Here is a 23,253-nt window from a genome sequence, read left to right as displayed (position 1 = left end):
GGAAGATTCCTTAGGTGGCCTTGTCCACTCAAGAGTGACACTGCCCATGGGGATTTTTATTTCTTCTCTCCTTCCCTCTGTCTCTCCTTCCCTCTGTCCTTTCCTCCTGCCTTCCCTCCCCTCCATCCTTCTAGAGTTCAGTGGTCCAGGAAATCTGCTCCCTGAAGGCAGCTCTCTTCCAGGAGAAAGAGGGGCAGGCTGGCTTCTGGATGCCATGTTTTCTACCCTGAATTTACCCATCAGGAGTGCTTAGGAAAAACCCCTCCTCATCCCACATGGAGCGGGGCAGATGTGTTTTACTCGGTAGAATTAAACTGTCAGATGGCACAGATCATCAAATTCCAGAAAACCAGAGGGATGAGATCTCAGAGATAAGCTATTTTGACCAGCCCCCTCATTTTACAGATGGGGAAACTGAGGCAGAGTGAGATGGTCAGGATCACTTAATCCTCACCTGAGTGGTCTGTAACTTTAACCTGTAATTTACGTGACACTACTATTATTAATACTATTAAAAACAAGACATCCGGACCAAAATGGAGTCACTTATGCTAAGCCTCAAGTCACCAAACTGGGATTTAACTTAAATATAGTTTTGGCTGTCCCAGAGATGGAATTTTAAACCAGTCAAGCAGGAATCACCTGATCAGCTCGAGTTAGGTAATCCGCTTGCTTGACCCCTGCCATCCTCTGTAGGGAAAGTAACCTTGCAATAACCAGTCTGCTCTTGGCCTAGCATAACTTCCTTGTTTCCACTCCCTTCTGCCTATAAAAGTCTGTCATTTTGTACAGCTCCTCAGAGCTCCTTTATATGCGCTAGATTGGATGCTGCCTAACTCACGAATCATTGAATAAAGCCAGTAAAATCTTTAACATTTATTCAGTTGAGTTTTGTTTTTAAACAATATTATGACACAACTCTCTAGGGCAAGAAAAAGACAACTTCTGTCTCTCACCGCTTCACGATGGTGCTGAAATTCCCAGGCCTATCCTGGAATGCTCTCTCACCTAGAACCCTGGGCCCAGGATGGCAGCAGTGGTCTCTTCCCAGGATGTCTTGACAGAGAGCTGTAATTGTGGAAACCCTGTCCTTGGCTAACTCTATTCTAGCCACAAGATTAAAAGAGGGGTAAGAGGAATGTCAGGAGGAGATGTGCATTTAATAATTTTTAAAGAGCCTTGTCCACTTCTGAATCCTCACTTTGTTTTCCTGCCTTAATTCTTGGTCACTGTAAATTACTTCAAAAAATGATTTTAGAATAGAAAAAGAGCTAGGAGTCAGAGAAGACGTCTTTAACATTTCATATTCCTTTGACACTTTTTAGGATTTTAATTTTGAAGCATAGCAAAGAGGCAGAAATGGCTTTGGGCCATAGACGAGCTGAATCTATTACATCAAGCTCCGGGGAAGGGGTCGGTGGGGAGGCCCTGAAGTTGACCTGATGATTGGGAAATACCAGTTAAATGCTTTTGTAACTTCATCACTGTCAACAGGAAGACACTGCTATCCAAGCCTCCCATTTGCCTGAGAGTCAGGAGCTTCTAAACCAAGAAAGGAAGAAACCAAGCGGATTATTTACGAGCTCCTTCCCTCTTGCTGCTTGAAGCCGCTGTGCAATTAGCCTGTTTGTTACCGCGCCGGGGCAAGGCTGGGCGAGTTTACACCGCTCGGCGGGGGTCGGCAAGGCCGGCCTCCCGCGCCTCCTAGCGGACCTGTGGGGTGGTGCAGCCCGTGCCACCCGCTGCAGGAAAGCGGGCCACCGGCCGGCAGCGCCGCACCCTGACGCCGTCAGCGCGCACAGCCTCGGCAGCGCTCTTTGCTCGCCTCCAGTCCCTATCCAGCGACCAGTCAGGCTGCGGGCGAGGGGATTCCAGCCCAGGCTCCAGAGTCCGGGCCCTCAGCATCCTATCAGACTGGGTACCGGCAGCAGCCACCTCAACCTGGGCCGGGAGCGCAAGCGGCTTTGGAGCTGTCAGCGGCGGTGCAGCTTCCCCAGGGAGCCAACTTTAGGTTCGCCTAACGACTCGGTGCAGGTAGCTGGCTCCTGCGCACGGGTGGACGGGATGGCTGGGGCTGGTGGGGCCCCTGGGACGCGGGTGGAGGTGGAGGGGTGCTTTGCGATTCTGGTTCCTGGAGGCGCCGCCTCCCTCGGCTGTCGGGGGCCAAGACACGTGTCGAGTTCCCGAACTTTCCAGGATGCTGGGCTGGGGAGGAAACCCGCGAGAGGTGTCTAGCCAGAGCGGTACTGGGAACAGCGTTTGGGCGTCCTGGGTAGTATTGAGCCAGGAGTGCCTCCAGGATGGACCACTGGACTGGGTTCCAAAGAAGCAGCTGTTGTGGAAGTTCAGGGGTGGATGGCTAGGCATTTTAGAAACGAGGGGTTGGAGGGGGCTGGTGCTTAGCTGGGTTTCCCAGGCAGGTGGCTATTTGGGGGGTCTCCGGCGGGAGCAACTGGAGTAGGGTTTACTAGGAGAGGTGGCTGTGCTGTGGGTTCTGGGGTGTGGGTAGCTAGTTGGGGGGATCCCTAGGGGAGGTGGCTGGCTTATATGTCCCAGTCCCGGAGGAAACTGATTTTAACCCTCCGTCTCCGTCTCCTTCATTGGAAGCGACTTTCTCAAGGAACTGCGGGTCCGGCATTCCCGCTCATTTCGTGTCTCAGAGGGTGGTACCTGAAACGGGGATTTCTGGGGCGGCGGCTGAGCAACCCCAGGGCCGGCGGTTGTGACCCTAGTCCTAGATGGTTTGGGGTTCCTGGGAAGGGGACAGCTGAGCCGCACAGGCGTCGGCAGAGAAGCGTGCGTTTTCTCACGGCCCTCGGGGTTTGTTTCAGAGGCCGATCCGTCAGATCGCTCCGCGGAGTCTCAGGGAGTGGAACCCAGGAGCCCCCAGGCACGCCCGGGTTGCGCGTCGGGCCCCGCCCCGCGCGCCACGCCTTAAAGGGCTCGAAGGCCTGGGGCGCACGGCGGCGGCCACCGTCATGGAGGGTGCGCTTGCCGCCAACTGGAGCGCCGAGGCGGTCAACGGGAGCGCGGCGCCCCCGGGGGCCGAGGGCAACCTCACCGCTGGGCCGCCACAGCGCAACGAGGCCCTGGCGCGGGTGGAGGTGGCCGTGCTGTGCCTCATCCTCTTCCTGGCGCTGAGCGGCAACGCGTGCGTGCTGCTGGCGCTGCGCACCACGCGCCGCAAGCACTCGCGCCTCTTCTTTTTCATGAAGCACCTGAGTATAGCCGACCTGGTGGTGGCGGTGTTCCAGGTGCTGCCGCAGCTGCTGTGGGACATCACCTTCCGCTTCTACGGACCCGACCTGCTATGCCGCCTCGTCAAGTACCTGCAGGTGGTGGGCATGTTCGCCTCCACCTACCTCCTGCTGCTTATGTCGCTCGACCGCTGCCTGGCCATCTGCCAGCCGCTGCGCGTGCTGCGCCGCCGCACCGACCGTCTGGCCGTGCTCGCCACATGGCTGGGCTGCCTGGTGGCCAGCGCGCCGCAGGTGCACATCTTCTCGCTGCGCGAGGTGGCCGATGGCGTCTTCGACTGCTGGGCCGTCTTCATCCAGCCCTGGGGGCCCAAGGCCTACATCACGTGGATCACGCTCGCCGTCTACATCGTGCCCGTCCTCGTGCTTGCCGCCTGCTACGGCCTCATCACCTTCAAGATCTGGCAGAACTTGCGGCTCAAGACGGCGGCGGCGGCGGCCGAGGCGGCCGCGGGACCCGAGGGCGCGGCGGCGGACTGCGCGGGGCGCGGGGCTTTGGCCCGCGTCAGCAGCGTCAAGCTCATCTCCAAGGCCAAGATCCGCACGGTCAAAATGACCTTCATCATCGTGCTGGCCTTCATCGTGTGCTGGACGCCATTCTTTTTCGTGCAGATGTGGAGCGTCTGGGACGCCGAGGCGCCCAAGGAAGGTAGCGCTGGCGGGAAAGCGGGAGGAGGGCGCGCGGCGGGGCGGGGCCGTGGTCCTGCTGCATCTGAACGTCCAGGGGCCGTTCTGTTCTGGGGGCCTCATGGGGGGATTTGAGTCATGGCCCCGTCATCCGCTGGCCTAGTGATTTGGGGCGTAACTTCCCTGAGCCTTGACTTCCCTTTCCGTAAAATAGCAAAAATGAAAAAAGTACTAGCTCTCCCCAGCAGCAGGGGAATGAAATGAGGAAATGCACGGAAAATCCCTAGCACAGTATTTGGGCTACATATTTGGTTCACTATTATGGACCAGGAAACTGAGGTTCCAGTGACTGGCCTTTTCCACCTGCTTAGCGAAGCGGGGGAGCCGAGTTTCCAACCCAGGCCCAAGCTCAAGCTCCTGCCACGTAAAGTTCACTTTACGTTGAGCTTCCACTTTAAGTTCAAGTCAACCTGAGCCCGAGGTCTGGTTTGGATCAGAGCAGCGGGAGGTGGGCGATTGGATTCCTCCCCAGCAAGTGCTGAGAAGCTGCGGGGCGGGGCGCCGTCAGGGTGCGGAGACTAGTCCTGAGCCCGTCGCCCAGTGGAGACGGCGAGCTGTGCCGCGTGGAGGTGAGTACCGCGGGGACGGCGGGCAGGTGCGGGGCTGGCGGTGCTCAGGAGCAGAGATGGCGCTTCTCCTGGGTGGGGGGCGGGGACGGGCAGGGAAGGGAAAGGGGACGCAGACTTTCCCATTTGACTGGGGAGGCTGGGGGATTTCGGGAGGCGGTGAACGCCCTCTCCAGATTGAAGAACTGGGAGGTCAGGGCTGAGGGTGGCCGGGAGACCGGGAGGAGAGGGTAGAATGGAAGGCTCTGTGGGGAGGGATCCTGGGGAAGCAGAGCGCCTCGGGTCCGACTTGTAGCCGTCGCTTTGCGGCTGGGACCCCCAGGCAGCTCCCGCCTTCAGCCTTCACCACGGACAATTCAGGTAGCTCATTAGCAAAGAATAGGAGGGATCAGTGGTGGTGAATGACTTACACCTTTTGGTTTGAGGGTAAGCACGTAACACTGCGCTGGGATGCCCGCGGCTCAAATGCTTGTAAGGAAAGACCCGAGGGGTTTGCTTTCACCTATTCTGTCCTTGAGATAGCGCAAATGTCCTGTTTCTGGATAGAATCACTACTGCTAACAGTAGTCTCCAACACAGCCACTCCGTGGAAGCTGAAATCTTCCTTCATGCAGTTGGATAACTTTGCTTTGCTCTCTTCCCCAGACCTCAGACTCCTTGCTTGCCCCAGCCATCCCAATTAGCCTAGTGTTTGCCTTAGTGGCCAGAGCAGTTATCATTCAGCATTTATTGAGCACCTGGGGTATGCCCGGCTGGGTGGTTTGCAGGTGAGGATTGCTGTGAAGACTCAGCAAAGCCAGCCTGGCTTCATGGTGCAGCCCCTGGGAACACCTTGCAGAAGGGGTTCGGCGGTCCAAAGAGGGGAAGGCACTGGCTGCAGATCACACAGCAGATGGGAGGCAGACTAGAACTGGGGTTTCCTGCCCCCACCTCACCCCCCAGCACCAGGCTTCTTTTGAAGAGCACGTGACTAGGGAGTTGGGTTGGGCAAAAGCCAGGAGTGGGTGTTTCTAGACAAGGCATCAGGCCACACCTGTTTCCTGCGTGGGATCTGAAGAGCTACTTGACCCAGGTCTTGAGGAGCTCAGACACCAGCCCTTAAGGAAATGAGACCCTTAGAGCAGCTATTGGGGAGACTTGGCATCTAGGCCTCCCTGCAGCCTTTACTCACTGAAGGGTCTTCTCTCTCCTCGAGTTCGTCCATTCTGCAGATAGTCTGCTCCTCTCTTTGCCGTCCCCTCGCCTCTCCTGTTCATTTTCTCCTTGGTAACTTTTCTCCTCCCTCCCCTCTCCCTTCCCCCATGACTTCCATGACTGCACCTGTGCTCCTCACTTTCCTCCCTAGAGAATGAGTATGTGGTCAACGCAGATCATGGTTATTCAGTAAAGTTTAGATCTTTTCTACACTTGAAAAGCTTATCGAACAATTCATTTTCCTGTCTTAAAAACAAGATACAGGAACAGAGAGCGAGAGGGAGTTCCCAGCTAAAGTGGGGCCAGAGGCATTTTGGGTACATGTGGCCACCTAAGGATTTCTGGGGGGGTGGCTGGGGGGTGGGAGGGGAGACGTGCAGCAGAGATGGGCTTCTACTCGGGCTCCAGGAGCCTCAGGTCCTGTTTCTCTTTGCTCCTTTCCTGGTTCAGGGGAAAGGGTGGTGGCACGTGAAGCACCCAGGTCTTCCGGGTCCCCCTTGGCATTCTGCCTTGGCTGCTCTGAGAAGAGCACAAACGCAGACGGCAGGAGAGTCCTGATGCCGCTGCTGCCAGCACTCCCTCCCCGAGTGCTGTCAGGAGCGGGCTCCCGGCTCACCGACCACAGAGGACTTGGGCACCTGCCGCTGGCCTGGTCAGGTCGCGCCTCGGCCTCAGGGCTGCAGGGTCCGGGGATGTGGGCTGAGCCAGAAGCACGCCTTGTGCCCACTTGGCCTTAACCTGGATAATCACGAGTGGCAGGCTGGGATCAGAACAATTGCGTTTACAGTCACTTCGGAGACGTGACTCAGTCTCGAGGCTCTGGGCAAGTAGTAAGGAAGGAAAAAGACAGGGACGTTCGAGCTACCTGAGCTTTTGATCAGCAAAGTGGAATTGATGCACAGCCCTCACTTTCCTGTCCAGGAGGAAGGGAATTTACCAGAACACAAACTCTCTAGATCAGGGCCCCTGGCTCTGCTCATCTCCTGGCGAGTGGAAATCCAGGGAGCCCTTGTGAACAGCGAGACATTCTTCCCAGCAGCCCGGGGGCAGGCAGCCTCAGGGACGCAGGAGTGGGGCCTCGTTCCTGCTGTCAGCTTCATCACGAAAGCCTCTGGGCCAGCGAGCAGCGCCTTAACCCCTGACCATGGGTCGGGGCCAACAGGGCGGCTGGAGAAGTCACACGTGTCTTGGCAGCTGGCCTCGTGGCCACCACAGGACTCCAGGTCCCTCCTTCCTTAGGGTTCCCTCCCCCCAGATTCCCTCAAAATCCAGCACGCTTTTCCCATCTCTCCCCTTGTACACCTTCAGTCACACCAAGTGCTGCCTTTGTGGGATTAGAGCTCACCTTGTTCCAAAAATAATTTGGGGGGGGCCAAAGATTCGGGTGCCACAGCAAGATAAAATGGACGTGAGGAAGCTGGGAAGAACGGGGGAAAAGGTTAGAGAAATGGTAATACAGTAATAGCAATTATGAAGTCTCCGTCCGGGGCAGGGGGTGAGCTGCACGTGGGGCTTCCTTTCGTAAGAGCCAAAGCAAAGAGGGGAACTCTCAATTTCAGTATTTGCATTGTTCAGAGAGAAAAGCAGGGAGGGGAGAAAAAAGCAAGGGGAGGGTTGTGGTAATGTAATGAGCCCCCCTCCCCCCACCCCGTTTCAGAGCAGCCACATGCTGGTAGGGCCCTGCTTTGGTGTGACTGGTCACGCTGCAGAAGGAGGGCTGGGACCAGACACCCCTGGCAGGTTTGGACAAGCCCCAGATGGAACTTTCAGGATCGAATTGCACAGCCAAAGACTTGGCACCGGCCTTTTCCCTTGAACTCCGTGGAACTTGCTTTGCTGCTGGCCCCAAGGAGTGGTTCTCAGGGAGGAGATGAAGATGGATGATGGATCCACTTGGTGGAGACCGTGGGCGGGCGCTGTAGGTTCCCAGGTCCCCGTGCAGGGAAGGAGCAGGTGTTGGAGCCACGTGACTGGCCTGTGTTTGGAGCCCGCCCTCCCACTTTCTCCTGTGTGTCCTCGAGCAGGTGGTCTCCCTTCTCTGAGCTTCAGCTTCTTCCTCCTCTCTTACAATGAGGATAGCAAGTCTATTCGTGGGGCTGATACGAGGATGACATGGTGTGACCCGTGGCACCTGGGGGAGCCACGTGGTCAATGTCACTCTTCTCTCCTCCCCCCATTCTAGTTGTTAAATGTTTTGTTTGCCTTCGTGGGATTGACTTTGAGAATCTCGGCAGGGATTTGAGCTGGAGGAGCTAGACGTTTCTCTCTTGAGAGCCTGGGTGGAGGGGCCTGGGGTGGCAGCAGAGTCTGCTGGACGGTAGGCGGGGTGTCCGGGGAGGTTTGGTATGCGGAGAAGCTCGTGAAAGCCGGAGAGCTGGACTGTGAGCCTTGTCACAGCGGGGGCACCACCTGTCCTGTTCACTGGTGTGTGCCCAGTGCCCAGCACAGGGCGGGCCACCTGTCCGAGCTCAAGCGGCGCTTGTTGAACAAATGTGTTGGGCATGGGAAGAGGAAGGTGCCCGTCACGGGGCTGGGCTGGGTGCACAGAGCTGGACTCAAGAGAAGTGACAGCTCTCTAGGCGGCGCTCTGGCCGTAGGGTTGGCTACTTGGTGAAGAAGTGAGCGCCCCAGCACTGGGAGCAATCAAGCTTCTGCCCGGGAGGGTACCAGGAGGAAGGTGGAAATGCACAGGAGGCCTAGTTTTAAGTGTTTCCGCCGTCTGTGAAACGAGCTTGCCAGCACCTCCCGGTTTTTGTGGAACTGTGGCCCCTCCAGTGTGGCTGCCCGCCCACCCTGCCTTTCCAAGGACGCTGTGCCCGAGGTGTGGGTGGACCACATACCTTGGAGGGGCCTGCTGGTCCGGCAACCCGATGATAGGGCAGAGAGCAGAGCCCAAGTCCACTGTGTGGGCTGCTTTGTGCATAACTCCAGGGCGTTCCATTTAAGGAACCTGAGAATGAGAATGGTCTGTGAGAATGGTATTCCTAGGAGCTGTGCAGTGCACAACCTGAACAATTGGACACGGCAGCTTCATCCAGTTCTGACTCTCGTGAAGCTTTCCCTGTTGCCACCACCTGAGGGTCTCCTTCCTCCTCCAGTGCGTTCATTCTATAAGCAGTGATTCAGCGCCTCCCAAGGGTCCTGTCCACACAACCTCTGCCTCAATTTGTCCTCCTATGAGGAGAGTTGGCAAGGACCCCTCCCCAGTCCCTCCCCTGCCCTCCTGTGGCTAGCAGCTGGCACATGCATAGACGTGGGACAGTGAGGCCAAGGTTGGTCTCTGGGAGGGACGCCCCCAGCTTCTGCCGGGATGGTTCTGTCCCCGGGTGTGGCCAGATGGAGCAGCAGCCGTCCCCCTGGGTGGCTGACTGGAACTGTCTGGGACTGTTTGCTGGGGTTAAGAATAGGGTTTAGGTTGTGGGCCGGGTGGAGGGTGCTGGTGGCACAGGGCCTGGCATGTAGTAAGTGCTCAATCAATGCTTTAAAAATAGAGAAATTTCAAGATGTTTCAGCGTCCTGGGGTCAGTGCGTGCAGCTGAGGGAATGCAGGTTGTCGTGAGCTCAGGAGCACATTTTCACTGAGGGGCTGCAGTCTTTGTTGAGTGATGGCAAGCCCGGGGATGCTGGGAACAACGGCATTGTTAAGAGGTCAAGAGAAGTTAAGGCCTTGCCTGGAGGAGACAGTAGGAGGCAAGGTGGGGAGGGTCTAGCTCTGGGTTTGGAAACCCAAGGGGACCCTTGCATGAGGGACGGGCGGGAAGGAGGTGTGACGGTCTTTCGTGGTCCCAGCCCCTGATTCCTGGTTCCGGTGATCCTGATTCCTGGCCACTGAGAGGCACCCTCTGCCAGCACCTTCCTCCTTACTCTACTGGGAGCTGGCGCCTCCCACCCTTTGCCAGATGCTGCAGTACCACGGGCCTGTGCCCTCCACGGCCCATGCCTCACACTCTAATGGTCACTCCTACTCATTTCTCTTTCTTTCTCTTTCTCTCTGCCTGACCTTGATATCTGACTGTGAACTTAATTTCCCAGAGGGAATTGCATTTGAGTCCAGTCATCTTGTTAGGGGCCCATCTCCCATTGTCAGGCAGGGAAATTGTCTTTTTGCTTTTCCAACATGCTAGTGTCGGTGGCTGATTTATCAGGACTTCCTGTCTGCTGATTTCATGCCCACTTCAACTTAGTCCCTTATTGAACATTTCCCATTTTCCAGTTTCTGCTAGCAGCCAAGGACAGAGCCACAAATGAGACACAGTCCCCAACCACAGATTATTAACATGAATAATGACAGTATGAAGGGGTGATACTGTGAGAGAGGTATTCGTTTATCAAGTACTGTGAGTGCCCCCAGGAGGTATTTATTGATTCAGTCTCCCTGGGAAAAAATCAGGAGGATTTCAGAGAGGAAGCAACATTTGCAAAAGGTTTTGAAGGGTGAGTAGGAGCTGGCTGTGCAGAGAAGCAGATGCACATTCCCTGATGAGATCATTGAACAGTTACTTTATTTTCTTTCCCTGTATTGGAGGAATACTTGTCATGCTTCAGTGTGCACACAGATCACGTGGGGGAACTTGGTAAAGCACAGATTCTGATTCATTAGGTCTGGGTGAGGCCCATGAGTCTGTATTTTTAACAATTTCCCAGGTGATGCCTGTGCAGGGCCCCTGCAGCTGGCCTGTTGACTGCACATTGAGTAATGAGGCTTTAATGTATCATCTCTGTGACCAAAACATGTGGCTTGCCTTTACACGTGTGGCCCAAGTTGGCGGCAGGGGCCTGTCATTCTCTGAAGGGTAGAGAAGGGCTGGTTGTTCACAGGAAGCCCCAGCTCTTCTGCTTCTAGGATGTGGTTATTCCTCAGGTCTTGCCCGGTGGGCCCCACATATCCCCAGATTTGAGCAGTGACATCACAGACCATTTAAAGCTCTGTAGCCCACAAATTTAGCTCTTCTTCCTGATCTTACACATGGTGAGATCACACATCTGTGACTTCTACAATTCCAGTGTGGTAAAATGGTGGTCTTTTCAAAGAAGGTGCCCTGGAGTACATGTTAGTATTCAATCCTTATGTAAGTGCACATTCAAAAAACATTTGTAAAAAAGCCTTCTGTACACCACAACTCCCAAATTCTCATGTAGCTCCTAAAGGAATAGGGATTTAGATTCCTTGTGAGGGAGACCTGATTCAGGATCTGGGCGGCGGGGCGGAGACCTTGAACCAAGTGACTGGTTTCTGGAGTGAGAGCCTCTTAGGAGAGTGGATGAGCTTGATTCAGATGAGAGGTGTCAGCTGAGCCACCGGTCTTTGAATTGTATGTGACACGTGTTCGTTGCCTCAGGAACGGCGCAGCCGGAGAGGCCATGGCCAGGTGCCCCGTCAGCTGTTCTGGGCTAATTTGAGCCCAGGGTGACGCGATGGTGACGGGCGGGGGCAGTGCCGGGAAATCCGAACAGGGGACTTCTTGGGGCTTGAGTAAAGCCGGACTGGTGGGTGGGTGACTGCTGGGGGCACCCTGTCCTCGCATGGCCCTCGGCTGTCCACCTCCTCCGTGAGTGAGGGCGCCAGGTGGAAGTTCAGCGTGGTGTCTGTGTCCCGGGGGTACAGTGCCCAGGAGGGGACGTTTGCCATTGGCGCGTGGCCATTCCCGCTCAGGCCTCTGCTTGGCATGTAGGAGCCCCCGCTTGAAGATCACCCCTAGTCCCCAGCCCTGGGCCCCCCCCTCCCCGAGTGCTGCAGCTCCCTGTTGACTGGAGGGCCTGTCTGTGCTTCTCTCTTTCCCACCTGAGTTTGTAAATCCCCTGAGGGCATGTCCCCAGGGCCAACTCGGTGGCTGGCACTGAGTGGAACATCGATCTCCTCATTTCCACCCCCCACCCCCTGCCCCATGCCCTAAGCCCTGGCCAGGCAGGTGTGAGGGCCGATCCCTGGCCCGGCGCCTCCCACTCGACCTTCCTTCTCTGCCAGGACCAGAGAGAGCTTTTTGCAGGCCCTCAGGGCTCAGTCCTGGGGGACAAGTGTTCCTTTTACCGAGTGGAGTGGAAGAGACGGATGAGAACCAGCTCTCCCGGTGGAGACCCTGAAATCCCGCTCTTGCACGTGGTTGCAGCCCCCGTCCCTTTTGGGTTTTTCCAAAACGGACTATCTAGAGTTCCTCTGGGGTCATGTAATCCAGTCCCAGGGCTCCAGGTTTTCATTTTGTTTTGTTTCGTTCTTTTTAATTTTGAAGTCGGGGAGAAGAGGGTAAAGGACAGTTTCTTGAATCAACGTTAGATTAGGCGTCCCCAACCTTGGGTGATAAAAAGTTATACACAGTTGATCATATTTCGTATCTGTAAGTAATAATACGATAACCTGAACAAACACTTTGCCGTTTACAAAGCCCTTTCACACTTTTTTTTTTTTTCGATTTTCTCCAAGTCCTTGAGGGCGTCACCTCCATTTCACAGATGAGGATATTAAAGCTCAGACAGTAGATGTGGCTCAGAGAAATGAGTGGGTGGGAGGGGGGTTCACACCCCACGGGTTTGCGTCCGGATCCTCTGTGAGGGGCTCCCCGATGGCCAGACCCCCCCAGGAGGTGCTGGCTGCTGACCACACCTCTCTTGGATGAGTCTGTCGATTCTGGTTTCCAGGGCCGCCTTTTATCCACACTGACGTCACCGTCGCTCTGCTTTATGGAAAATGTGGCTGGGGCCATTGTCGCCAGGAGCTCGGTAGCTCTTCAGAGCAGCTGGCACGCAGGCACGGGGCGGACCTTGGTGCCCTGGTGTGCAGCAGGCACTGGACGTGGGCTGCCCGGGACAGGGTGTTACCCTCTGGCCCCAGGTGCAAGGTGGCCGAGCCAGGGTTTGTGGGAGGTCTGGGTACTTAAAAGTAAAGGCATCACCCACTTCTGCTTCTGGTGGCGTGGGGAGAAGTGAGCTCAGCTTACCCTGTGGGTCTGCCCCTCCCCTTTTTGAGCCCTTTTCTTCTGCTTTTTAACATCTTCTCCTACAGGCATTTAGGTCAAGGATTGGCTCACTTTTTCTGTAAAAGGCCAAACAGTAAATATTTGAGGCTCGCAAGGATATAAGGTCTCTGTAACAGCTACTCAGCTTTGCCCTTGTAGTGCGAAAGCTGGCATTGACGATATATGAATGAATGGATGTGGCTGTGTTTCAGTAAAGCTTCATTTACAAAACAAGCAGCAGGTGGGGTTTGGCCCGTGGGCTGTTTGCTGGCCCCTCGTCCAGACCAGGAGACATTTCTGCCAGGAAGGATGGTGATCTGATAGGAGGCAATGGGTTTCCCCTCCCGGATTTTAAAAGACCATTACAGGGGCTTCCCTGGTGGCGCAGTGGTTGAGAGTCTGCCTGCCGATGCAGGGGACACGGGTTCATGCCCTGGTCCGGGAAGATCCCACATGCCGCGGGGCGGCTGGGCCCGTGAGCCATGGCCGCTGAGCCTGTGCGTCCGGAGGCTGTGCTCCGCAATGGGAGAGGCCACAACAGTGAGAGGCCCTCGTATCATATCACAAAAAAAAAAAAAAGAAAGACCATTACGGGACTTCCCTGGTGGCACAGCGGTTAAGAATCCGCCTGCCAATGCAGGGGACACAGGCCTGATCCCTGGTCTGGGAAGATCCCACATGCCACGAAACAACTAAGCCCGTGCACCACAAGTACTGAGCCTGTGCTCTAGAGCCTGCAACCCACAACTACTGAAGCCCGTGCGCCTAGAGCCCGTGCTCTGCAACGAGAAGCCACTGCAAGGAGAAGCCCCACGCACTGCAACGAAGAGTAGCCCCTGCTCGCCATGACTAGAGAAAGCCCGCGTGCAGCAACAAAGACCCAACGCAGCCCAAAATAAATGAATAAAATAAATTTATTAAAAAAAATAATATAAAAGACCATTACTGGGGAGTGGGCAGTGCTTAGCCTCCGAGGGGGCCTACATCTGTTTTAGGAAAAGAAAGTTGCTCTCTGACTCTGTCCTTCAAATCATATGAGGGCAGTTGCCCAGTCAGCCCATGTCTCTGCTTTGGGAGTGAGGGGATTTGCTCACTGGAGTCAAGCTGACTAGTATGAATGCTGACCTAGCTTTAAAAGGCATCCAGCTTCATTACTTTCAGGTGGGAACACAGGGTGACTTGTGTGTCCCTGGGGAAGGCACTTTCCTTCTCCGAGCTTCACTTTCCTCATGTATAAAATGGAGATGAGACCGCTTTGAAAACTCCTCTGTGCAAGCTTGAGCCGTGATTCCCATGGTTGACATTGCTGCCTTGTCATATGCCCCCTTGGAAGCAGCATCATGAAATGCCAAGGACGACGCTTTCCATGCTTTGTTCTGTTCCTCTCCTTCTTCAATTCCAGGAAGCCTTTCTAGTCACTGCAAAGGGCGATGTTATAGCCTAAAGAAGATGAAGTAAGTGCAGGAAGTAGATGAGGGGCAGTTAGTCCTTGTGCTCAGAAACCGTCAATGGCTCCCCAGTGCCTGTAGATTTAAGTTCGTGCTCCGCCTGGATTCAAGGTCCTCCTCCTCAGCCTTGCTCTTTCCAGTTTCCTCTCCTGTGAACCCACCCCCGCCCCCAGCTCTGGCAGCCCCTGAATGCTGTTGGACAGTCTCACCTTTGTACCTTTATTTCTGCAACATCCTTCCTTTGAAATGTCCTCCATAGCCTGTGTTTTATTCCCAAATAGCTTGAAATTCCCCTGTTGGGAACCCATGTCTTTGGTTGGTTAGGATATTGCCACATTTTTAAAAAGTCCAAATGTGCCCTTAGCATGTGGCAACTTGATACGAGCAGGTTCCGCTTAGAGGGTCATCCTTCCCCGAGAGCCAGGCCAGGCCGGTCATTCGTGTCTGTGGCCACCAGGTGGGGATAGAGGTGCTGGCCGTGGTCCCAACTCCTCCCATCCAGGCTGGCCACTTGGAGGTGGGAAAACTCGGGTGGGGCTGCTCAGGAATTCATTAACTGTTTACTTTTCTGTGGTTACTGTTTCTGTAGGTTGTTTATAAAAAATAGGATAAATAAGTTAAAAGATCCAAATGTCCAGAGTGAGGCGAGTAACTTACATGAATAGCTAAGATAATGCCTTGTAATTGTTCAGCGAGGTAGAACATGCTGCCTTTCTGTTCAAGTGAGAACTGCATCCCCGACACGTCCTTCTACCCATTTCACAGCTCTGTACGCCTGTGTTCTTCCCTTGTGTCTGGCACTTTACTTCTCAATGCCTTTAAAAAAAATTTTTTTTAAATCTTTTTGCCGTGCCGTGCAGCATGTGGGATCTTATCCCCCGACCGGGGCTCGAATCCGCGCCCCCTGCCCTGGAAGCACGGAGTCTTAACCACTGGACCACAAGGGAAGTCCCTCGATGCCTTTTTAAATTTTGACTTTTATGTGTTTATTTTGTCTCTTTTATTTTATATGTTTAATTACAATTTTGAGATATTTTTAGACTTTGTGATATTTCACCAGGTTTCTAAACTTAAATTCATCCTTTTTTACACATGGAAATCAAATACTTTTTTCCATTCTCTTTCATAGAATTCAACAGTACTGGCTTCCCCCCACCCCACCCTTCACTTATCTTTACTATTTTAGTCTAAGGATTAGGTTTACTTTCTAATCCTTTGCTTTCTAAACATTTTCGTTTGCAGGACTTGTGGACTTTGCATGTTTTAGCTTCCTTTTGTTCCAGCAGGTGCACCAGGTAATTAGAGCAGATGATGTTCTCAAACTTGGGTGTGCGTCAGAATCCCCTGGAGGACTGTTTATAGCAGATCGTTGAGCCTCACCCCCAGGAGTCTGATCCACTAGATCTAGGGTGGGGCCTCAGAATTTACACTTCTGTCAAGTTCCCAGGTGAGCTGGGGACCCCACTTTGAGAACCACTGAATTCCTCTTAAACAGTCACCCTCCCCCTTTGGTGCTTGGAGACATGGCTGACAGACATCTCTGTGCTCTGTCTGCGTCCACAGTGGTGTCTAGATCTTGCAACTCCAGTTGGCCTGTGAGAAATTCTTTCCTGGATTGAGCTTTTGAATTCTGGAGTTCTTCCTTGAAAACTTGCTGCAGAAAATATCGGACTAGTGGATTTTCCAAGCCTTCTTGCAGTTACCGTTACTCGTAAGGGTGTGGCCGTGAACAGCATTCTTGGGAACACCGTTTTCCATGTGGGTTTCTGGGGGGGGGGGTGCCTGTGTCCTCCTCTGCCGCTGGGAGTGGGTACATTTGTCAGATTAAGACCATTGAAGGAAACCCAGGCTCCCCACCCCACCCCCTATTTGGAGGTACTTAGGATTAGGAATTTTTCTTCCTCCCTGAAGCTTAAATTTGTGACAAGCAATGTCTTGAAGTTGATTTCTGATCATTAATTTTACCTGAAATCCAGTAAATCCTCAGTGTAGTAGCTTCTGCACAGTGCCTCACATAATTTTAGTGTCCCCTTCTCCTGCACAAGTCTTATTTGTCGGCTGAAGCAGTGCTCTTAGGCGTATCTTCACAGAAACACTTTCAGTGTTCTCAGCTGTGAAGGCAGCACACGCCTTCTTGTCACTGCGCCTTTGCCTGTGCCGTTCCTTCTGCCCGAAGCGCCCTTCCTCCCTTCTCTGCCTGGGAACCTCCTAAGCATCCTTCAGGTAGCAGGTGCTCTTTCACCCTCGCAGTGTTCCCGGGAGATCTGGGGACTCTTGTTATCCCCATTTAAAGGTTAGGCAACAGCGTTTCTTGGGGAGTTAAAGTATTTGTTGCTGGCGGGGCTAGAATACAAACTAGGTCTGGCAGCTTCTGTCTCTGAGCTCTTGGATACTCTGAGTGGGACGCAGTCGATACTCGCGGGGTGAGTGATGAATGGACGGACAGGCGGCCGTGCCGATGGAAGCCCGTGGTGGGTAACCTTCGCTTGGGAGAAAGGACAGGGAATGTTCCAGGGCTGGGCTAAGCTGGGGGAGGCGTGGGGGGTAGGCTGAGTGCACACCCAGAGCATGGATATGGAAGGCAGGCAGACTTGGTCTCTTTGGTCCTCCGTCTTGTGACTGGCCTGTGGCCTCTGTTCTCAGGAGGTGATGCTCCATGCCCCAGCAGTGATGCCCTGTCCTCCTTTCTCCCCATCCTCCCGCCCCTGCAGCCTCGGCTTTCATCATCGCCATGCTGCTGGCCAGCCTCAACAGCTGCTGCAACCCCTGGATCTACATGCTCTTCACGGACCACCTCTTCCACGAACTCGTGCAGCGCTTCCTCTGCTGCTCGTCCAGCTGCCTGAAGGGCCGCCGGCCCAGGGAGGCAAGCGTCAGCAAAAAGAGCAACTCGTCGACCTTTGTCCTGAGCCCGGACAGCTCCAGCCAGAGGGACTGCTCACAGCCGTCCACGGTGTGACCGGCGGGGCCAGGACCACCCCTCTTGGCTTGGATTGTACAACAGGGACAGTCTGGCCATTGGTGGTCGTGTACGTGTGTGTATAAGGTACCTTTCAGTTTGTGCCCCTCCGCACCTTGTGGGGCTCGAGTGGGGTGGGGAAGTGGTCTCCATGGGGGAAGGTGATAGGGTGACTCAGCCATCAGCCGAGCCCCGATCTACCCTGGGCTCCCACGGGTGCTCCTGCTGCCCGACCCCACTGTTTCATCTGGCTGCTGGATGGGTTGTGGGTTTGTTTTGTTTTGTTTCCCCTGGACCTGTAATTTCACTCCAGTATCATTTTGCTCCTTTATCCTGGGGTCTTGTGAAAGGTAGTAAGTATAGGATTGGTGACCAGATGGGTGCGGAAGCCTAGTGTTCTGAGCTTGGGATGAGAAATGGGACCTTGGTGGTGATGGTGCTGATATCCTCCTGGCCTCAGAGTGCTTCTGCCTTTGAGTGGACTGGTGCTAGCGTCCTTGAGCGCCAGCTTGTCAGATGGTGGCCCTAGAGCAGGAGATTCTCTTAGGAGACTGTCTGGCACAGGCAGCCAATTAAAACTTGGGTTAAAAATATTTAAGAGGAAAAAAATGTTTAAGAAGCTAATACTTTAGAAGCAGTTGGGAAAGAAAAGGAAATAAAAGACATCCAGATTGGAAAAGAAGTAAAACTCCTTACAGATGATGTGATTTTGTATATAGAAAATTCTAAGGAATTCATGCACACACATGCACACACAAACGCATTGGAACTAATACATGAATTCAATGTTGTGGAATACAAGGTCAATACAAAAATCAAGTGTATTTCTTTACACTGGCAATGAACAGTATGAAAATGAAATTAAGAAATAATTTCATTTATAATAGTATCAGAAAGAAAAGGAATAAATTTAATGAAAGAAGTGCAGGACTTACATCCTGAAAACTACAAAATATTGTTGAAAGGAATAGAAGACTTAGATAAATGGAAAGACATCCTGTGTTCATGGCTCAGAGACTTAAATATTGTTAAGATAACAGTACTCTCCAAGTTGATCTCATAGATTCAGTGTAATCCCTGTCAAAATCCTAGCTGGCTTCTTCGCACAAATTGCTAAGATGATCCTAAAATTCACATGGAAATTGCACAAATAATAGAATAGCCAAATAAACCTTGAAAAACAGGGACAGAGTTGATGGATTCACCCTTCCTGGTTCAAAACTTATTACAAAGCTACAGTAATCAAAAGAATGTGATATAGACAAAAAGACAGATATATAGACCAATGTAATGGAATAGACAGTTCAGATATAAACCCTTATGTTTATGGCCAAAAGATTTTTGACAAATGTGACAAGAGAATTAAATTGGGGAGATTGTCTTTTCGATAAATGGCGCCTGGACAGCTGGATATCCACATGTAAAAGAATGCGGTTGGACCTCTACCTCATACTACATACAAAAATTAACTCAAAATGCATCAGCCTAAATGTAAGAGCTAAAACTATAAAAGTCTTAGAAGACAACATAGGGCTAAATATTTGTGACCTTGGGTTAGGCCATGGTTTCTTAGATAATGACACCCAAAACAGAAGTCAAAGGAAGAATAGATAAATTGGACCTCATCAAAACGGGGCACAAAACTTTTGTGTTTCATAGGGCACTGTCGAGAAAGTGATGACAGCTCATGGAATGGAAGAAAATATTTGGAAGCCATATACTTGTATCTAGAATACATCAAGAACTCTTACGATTTAAGAATGAAAAGCCAAATAACCCTGTTTAAAAAATGGGCAACATATTTGAACAAACAAGTGAATAGACGCATTTTCGTGTCTCTCCAAAGAAGAGATATAAGTGGCCCATAAGCACGTGAGAAGGTGCTCAGTATTATTACTCGCGAGGGAAATGCAAATCAAAACCACAGTGAAGTAGCACTGCACACCCACTAAGACGGCTCTAATCATGGGCAATGATAGGTGCTGGCGAGCATGGAGAGAAACTGGAGCTCTCCTCCATCGCTCGTGGGAAGGCACAATGGTGCGGCCAATTTGGAAAACAGTTTGGCAGCTCCTGAAAAAGTTAAACATAGAATTACCATGTGAGCCAGAAATGCTACTCCTAGGTATTTACTCAAGAGAAACGGAAGCATATATACACACAAAAACTTGTCCACAAATGTTTATAGCAGTATAATTCATAATAGCCAAAAATGGAAATAACCCAAATACCTACCAACTGATGAATGGATAAATAAACGTAGTGTATCTATGCAATGGCACATTATTGAACTATGGAAAGAAAGGAAGTACTGACACAGGCTCCAGCATGGAGGAACCTTGAAAACATCATGCTAAGTGAAAGAAGCCTTGCGAAAAGCCACATACTCCATGATTCCATTTATATGAAATGCCCGGAATAGGCAAAATTACCAAGACAAATTATACAACAGTGGTTGCCAGGGGCTGGAGGCTGGGCTGGGTGGGGCGTGACCGCTGAGCGCCATATGGGCTTTCTTTGTGGTGATGAAAATTTTCTTTGGTTAGTGATGTGCACGATTTTGAGAATATGCTAAAAGCCACTGAATTAAATACTTAAAATAATGTTGACGAGCTGAATTCAGAGGCAACCAGCTTGAAGGATGCATTTCTTGGAATCTCTTACCTCCCAGAACTTTTGTTTCTCACTGACTCACCATTTCAGAAGAATCCATGGTTTTCTTACTCAGTTTTCCTGCGAGAGATGGTGTTTCCGGTTTCAGCAAAAGTACCAGCAGTGATAATACCCGGTAAACGTGTCGTCAGATGTCCTCTCAGCCTTGAGGTACAACATGACCATGTCCAGGAAACACCTTTAGTCGTTAAATACAGGCCGTTATAGATCAGAGGTTTTCCGACTGGGACTGGCCAGCTCAGTGGCACTCTGGGGCACTTTTTTTATTTGCACATATATATTTTTGGACTCACTGTGACACAGCAAGAGCATTTCCCAAAGCCCCAGATCTCCACACACACTTTCCTCTTCTCCCTCCACACTGCATTGTATACACACGTGCACATACGCACACAGTAGAACGAGCTAGCAGGGTCTGGATGTTCAGGGAGAAGAGAGGCGTGCACTGAAATGCCAGTGTTCGAAACCCCAGCATTTAGGATAAGATCTTCAGTATAACTGGAGACTGAGGACGATGTCATCTTTGAGCCCGGAGGCAGTGCAGTGTTGCTGTGACGGGCGCTTAGTGTCAACACCAGCCAGTCCTGGCTCTTTGGGAAGCTATCAGGGTTCTGGTTTGGGGTTCCGTGCCCACATCCAGGACACTGGGCACCCTGGGTGCAAGTGCAGCAGTGGTGGGGTCTGTTGGCATTTGAGCCTCTCTGCTCACCAGCCAGAGACGCCCCATTCTCTGCTGTTCCCCGGAAAGTTGCCATTCTAGCAGCCGCCAGAGGCCACTGGGGATCAAGGAGACAGCCACTCAATAGATTTTTCTGACCACGGGCAAAACCTTGCTGAGAACCCAGGAGTTGCAAGGTTCTTGGGCACCAGAACCAACTGGGACACCTTCCTCATTCTTCTCCCGTGAAAGCTCTGGTTGGGACCTTGGCTCTCATTATGGCACAGGAGTCTTTTGTAGCCACTCAGTGACATTTGATTCCAGCAGCGCTGCTGGCTACACGCCCGTCCACTCCCAGTCTCGTCCTGGAGAGTATTTTCACAATCGCTTGCTCCTTCCCCAACCGAAGTCTGGAAGAAGGAGAGTAGGGGTCCAGGACGCTGCCTGGGGCTTGGTCGTTTCTGTCCTCCTCTGGACCCCACTCCTAAGGTCCTCCAGCCGCCTTTGCCCACCGTTCCAGGCCTGTTTACAAACCTAACACGTGCCTGGAGGTGCCAATAAATTGGAGCGTGCAGATTTTCTTCCGGAATGTTTCATTGTTCTGATGTTGAAAAGTGAAATGCGAACAGTTGAGGACTCAGAGCCTTATTTCTTTAGGCCCTGAAAAAAGTCTGTCACACCATTTGGTCTCCCTTGGGGGATGGGTCTATGGGTTATGACTGCAGGAAGCTGCCTTTTAAGAAGATCCTGGTTTCAAAGTGCTCGACCTTTTGTGTTTAATTGCGATGAAATGCCCCTAAATGCAGAATGTGAATTCCTCGATCTTGTTCTAGTTGGTGACTTTCTGTGGCACCTGCTCTCTGTGCTCATTGGTGAATGATGTGCCCGGTAATGAGATGCCTGCTTCATTGGCTGCTTTATAGAAGGTGCACTTAATAAACATATTTTTTTCCATAGATTGCTTTGCCTTCTTTCTTTAACCTGAGAACAGTGACCACATCTGGTGGCTTACAGACTTGAATCGCCATAAATCTGTCTGATTATGACACAGGTGCATCTGAGCTGTGGCAGGTAGGGGGTGGGGGCAGGAGGGGACCTGGTCCCAATCTCTTGGGTCACAGGTACTCTGACTTATCAGAGTTCTGTCGGAAGATGCGCTAAGAGCCAGGAACAAACCTCTTGTACGGTGTAGCCACACCCACCGTGTGCCACTGTCTAACTCCAGACGTAATGGGCTAGATTGTCACCTTGAAGAGACCCTAAGGCATATTTCTTCCAGTGGGATATGGGGGCCACCTGCAGAATCACAAGTGGTTTTGTGTTTGTTCCTGGGCTCCACTACTGAATCACAACCTGCGTCTTAAACAAGAGTCCCTGATGAGCCGGACGTCGCGTATGAGAGAGAGCAGAATGCCACCCCCTCCTCTGGCCCGTTTTCATCACGCCCCCAGCGTGCTGTCCTGCCAGCTACTTCTTGGGGCCGGGGGTCCCCAGAAGGAACAACACCTCAGACATACATGCATCTGGATGTGTGTCCTTTCTCCAGTCCCGTGAGCTTCACGGGGGATGGAGCACCTGCCGTAGCCTGGCCCTTAGAGAAGGAGAGCCAGCTTGAAAAATAGGCGTCAGGGTCAAGTCAGGTCACAGCAAATGCGGCGATGGTCAAAAGTCTGCGTAGGGCTTCCCTGGTGGCGCAGTGGTTGAGAGTCCGCCTGCCGATGCAGGGGACACGGGTTGGTGCCCCGGTTCGGGAACATCCCACGTGCCGCGGAGCGGCTGCGCCCGTGAGCCATGGCCTCTGAGCCTACGCGGCCGGAGCCTGTGCTCCGCAACGGGAGAGGCCACAGCAGTGAGAGGCCCGCGTACCGCAAACAAAACAAAACAAAACAAAACAAAAGTCTAAGTAACCCAAGATTCCAAGTCTGAAACGGATGGCCTAACAATGTGAAAGACGTTTGATGGGGAGGCCCTTTGCAAGGGAGTAAGCGATGTTGGCTTATACCTGTTAGCGGGAGGAGCCTGGGCTCTGCGTCCACTTGAGAACATGAAGAGCCCCAGGTAGAGCAGAGAGCAGTGGGCTGGAACCACAGCACGAATGTGGCTAGCTGTGTACCTTTTGGCAAGTCGGCTGACCTCTCTGGGCGGTGACTTCCTTGTTTGCAAAAAGTAAGGGATGATGATGAAGTGTTCAGGAGGAAAATATACCAATATCTGCAGCTTATTTAAAAATGCCTAAAGAAAGGTGAGATTGGTGGATGATAGATGGATGGCAATGCAACAAAGGAGGAGCAGGGAACTGAATCGTAGAGCCTAGATGGCGGGTAGATAGGTGTTCACGGCAAACCTTTTCAACATTCCTCGCTGTTTGAAAATGTCATACGAAAATACTCGAAAAAACGAAAATGGGTAAAAAGAGCTAAAATGGACATTAGAGATCATTTCATGCAGGATTAAACTGAGGCCAGAGAAGGCAACTAGGTGGAGAGGCAGAACCAAGGCTGCCTGTGCCCTGTCTCTGGTTCATGTGCCGTTCCCTCTACCTCATTGCCCCAGGACCCTTGGGTGCATGGCCTGCTGCCAGTGAGGTGATGCCTCTGAAAACAGGCCAAGTGTTTTGGAACCTGAATTTTATGAGACTTAAATGGGTGTTGCATGAGAAAAAAAAGGGTCATATAGGATTGGGGGCTATTGGCCTAAACAGCTTTCTTTTCTGCGGGACTTGTCAGAGCCTTTAATGTACTAATGTCTATTGAAAAATCTCTAAGAGAAATATGGAGCATTTTCCAAACAAATTTAAGCGCAAAAGCCACCCCCCTCCTTTTTCTGAGGACTTAGTTCTGGAAACACCCTTGGGAAAAGCA

At 52.4% G+C, this 23,253-nt stretch overlaps 1 protein-coding gene across 1 annotated transcript; it reads left to right on the top strand.

The window, feature by feature from the left end:
- The first annotated feature begins 1,800 nt into the window (after positions 1-1,800).
- On the top strand, positions 1,801-21,348 carry OXTR (oxytocin receptor). Its single transcript, XM_019944678.3, has 3 exons — positions 1,801-2,034; positions 2,832-3,906; positions 16,814-21,348. The coding sequence occupies exons 2-3, from the start codon at positions 2,979-2,981 to the stop codon at positions 17,059-17,061; spliced, it is 1,176 nt and encodes a 391-aa protein (XP_019800237.1). The 5' UTR covers positions 1,801-2,034; positions 2,832-2,978; the 3' UTR covers positions 17,062-21,348.
- Positions 21,349-23,253: the final 1,905 nt, after the last annotated feature.

This window comes from Tursiops truncatus, chromosome 10, assembly GCF_011762595.2.
Source record: "Tursiops truncatus isolate mTurTru1 chromosome 10, mTurTru1.mat.Y, whole genome shotgun sequence".
Classification (NCBI taxonomy): Eukaryota; Metazoa; Chordata; class Mammalia; order Artiodactyla; family Delphinidae; genus Tursiops; species Tursiops truncatus.
The sequence above is the reverse complement of the archived record's forward strand: the minus strand, read 5'-3'. Positions and strand labels throughout refer to the sequence as shown.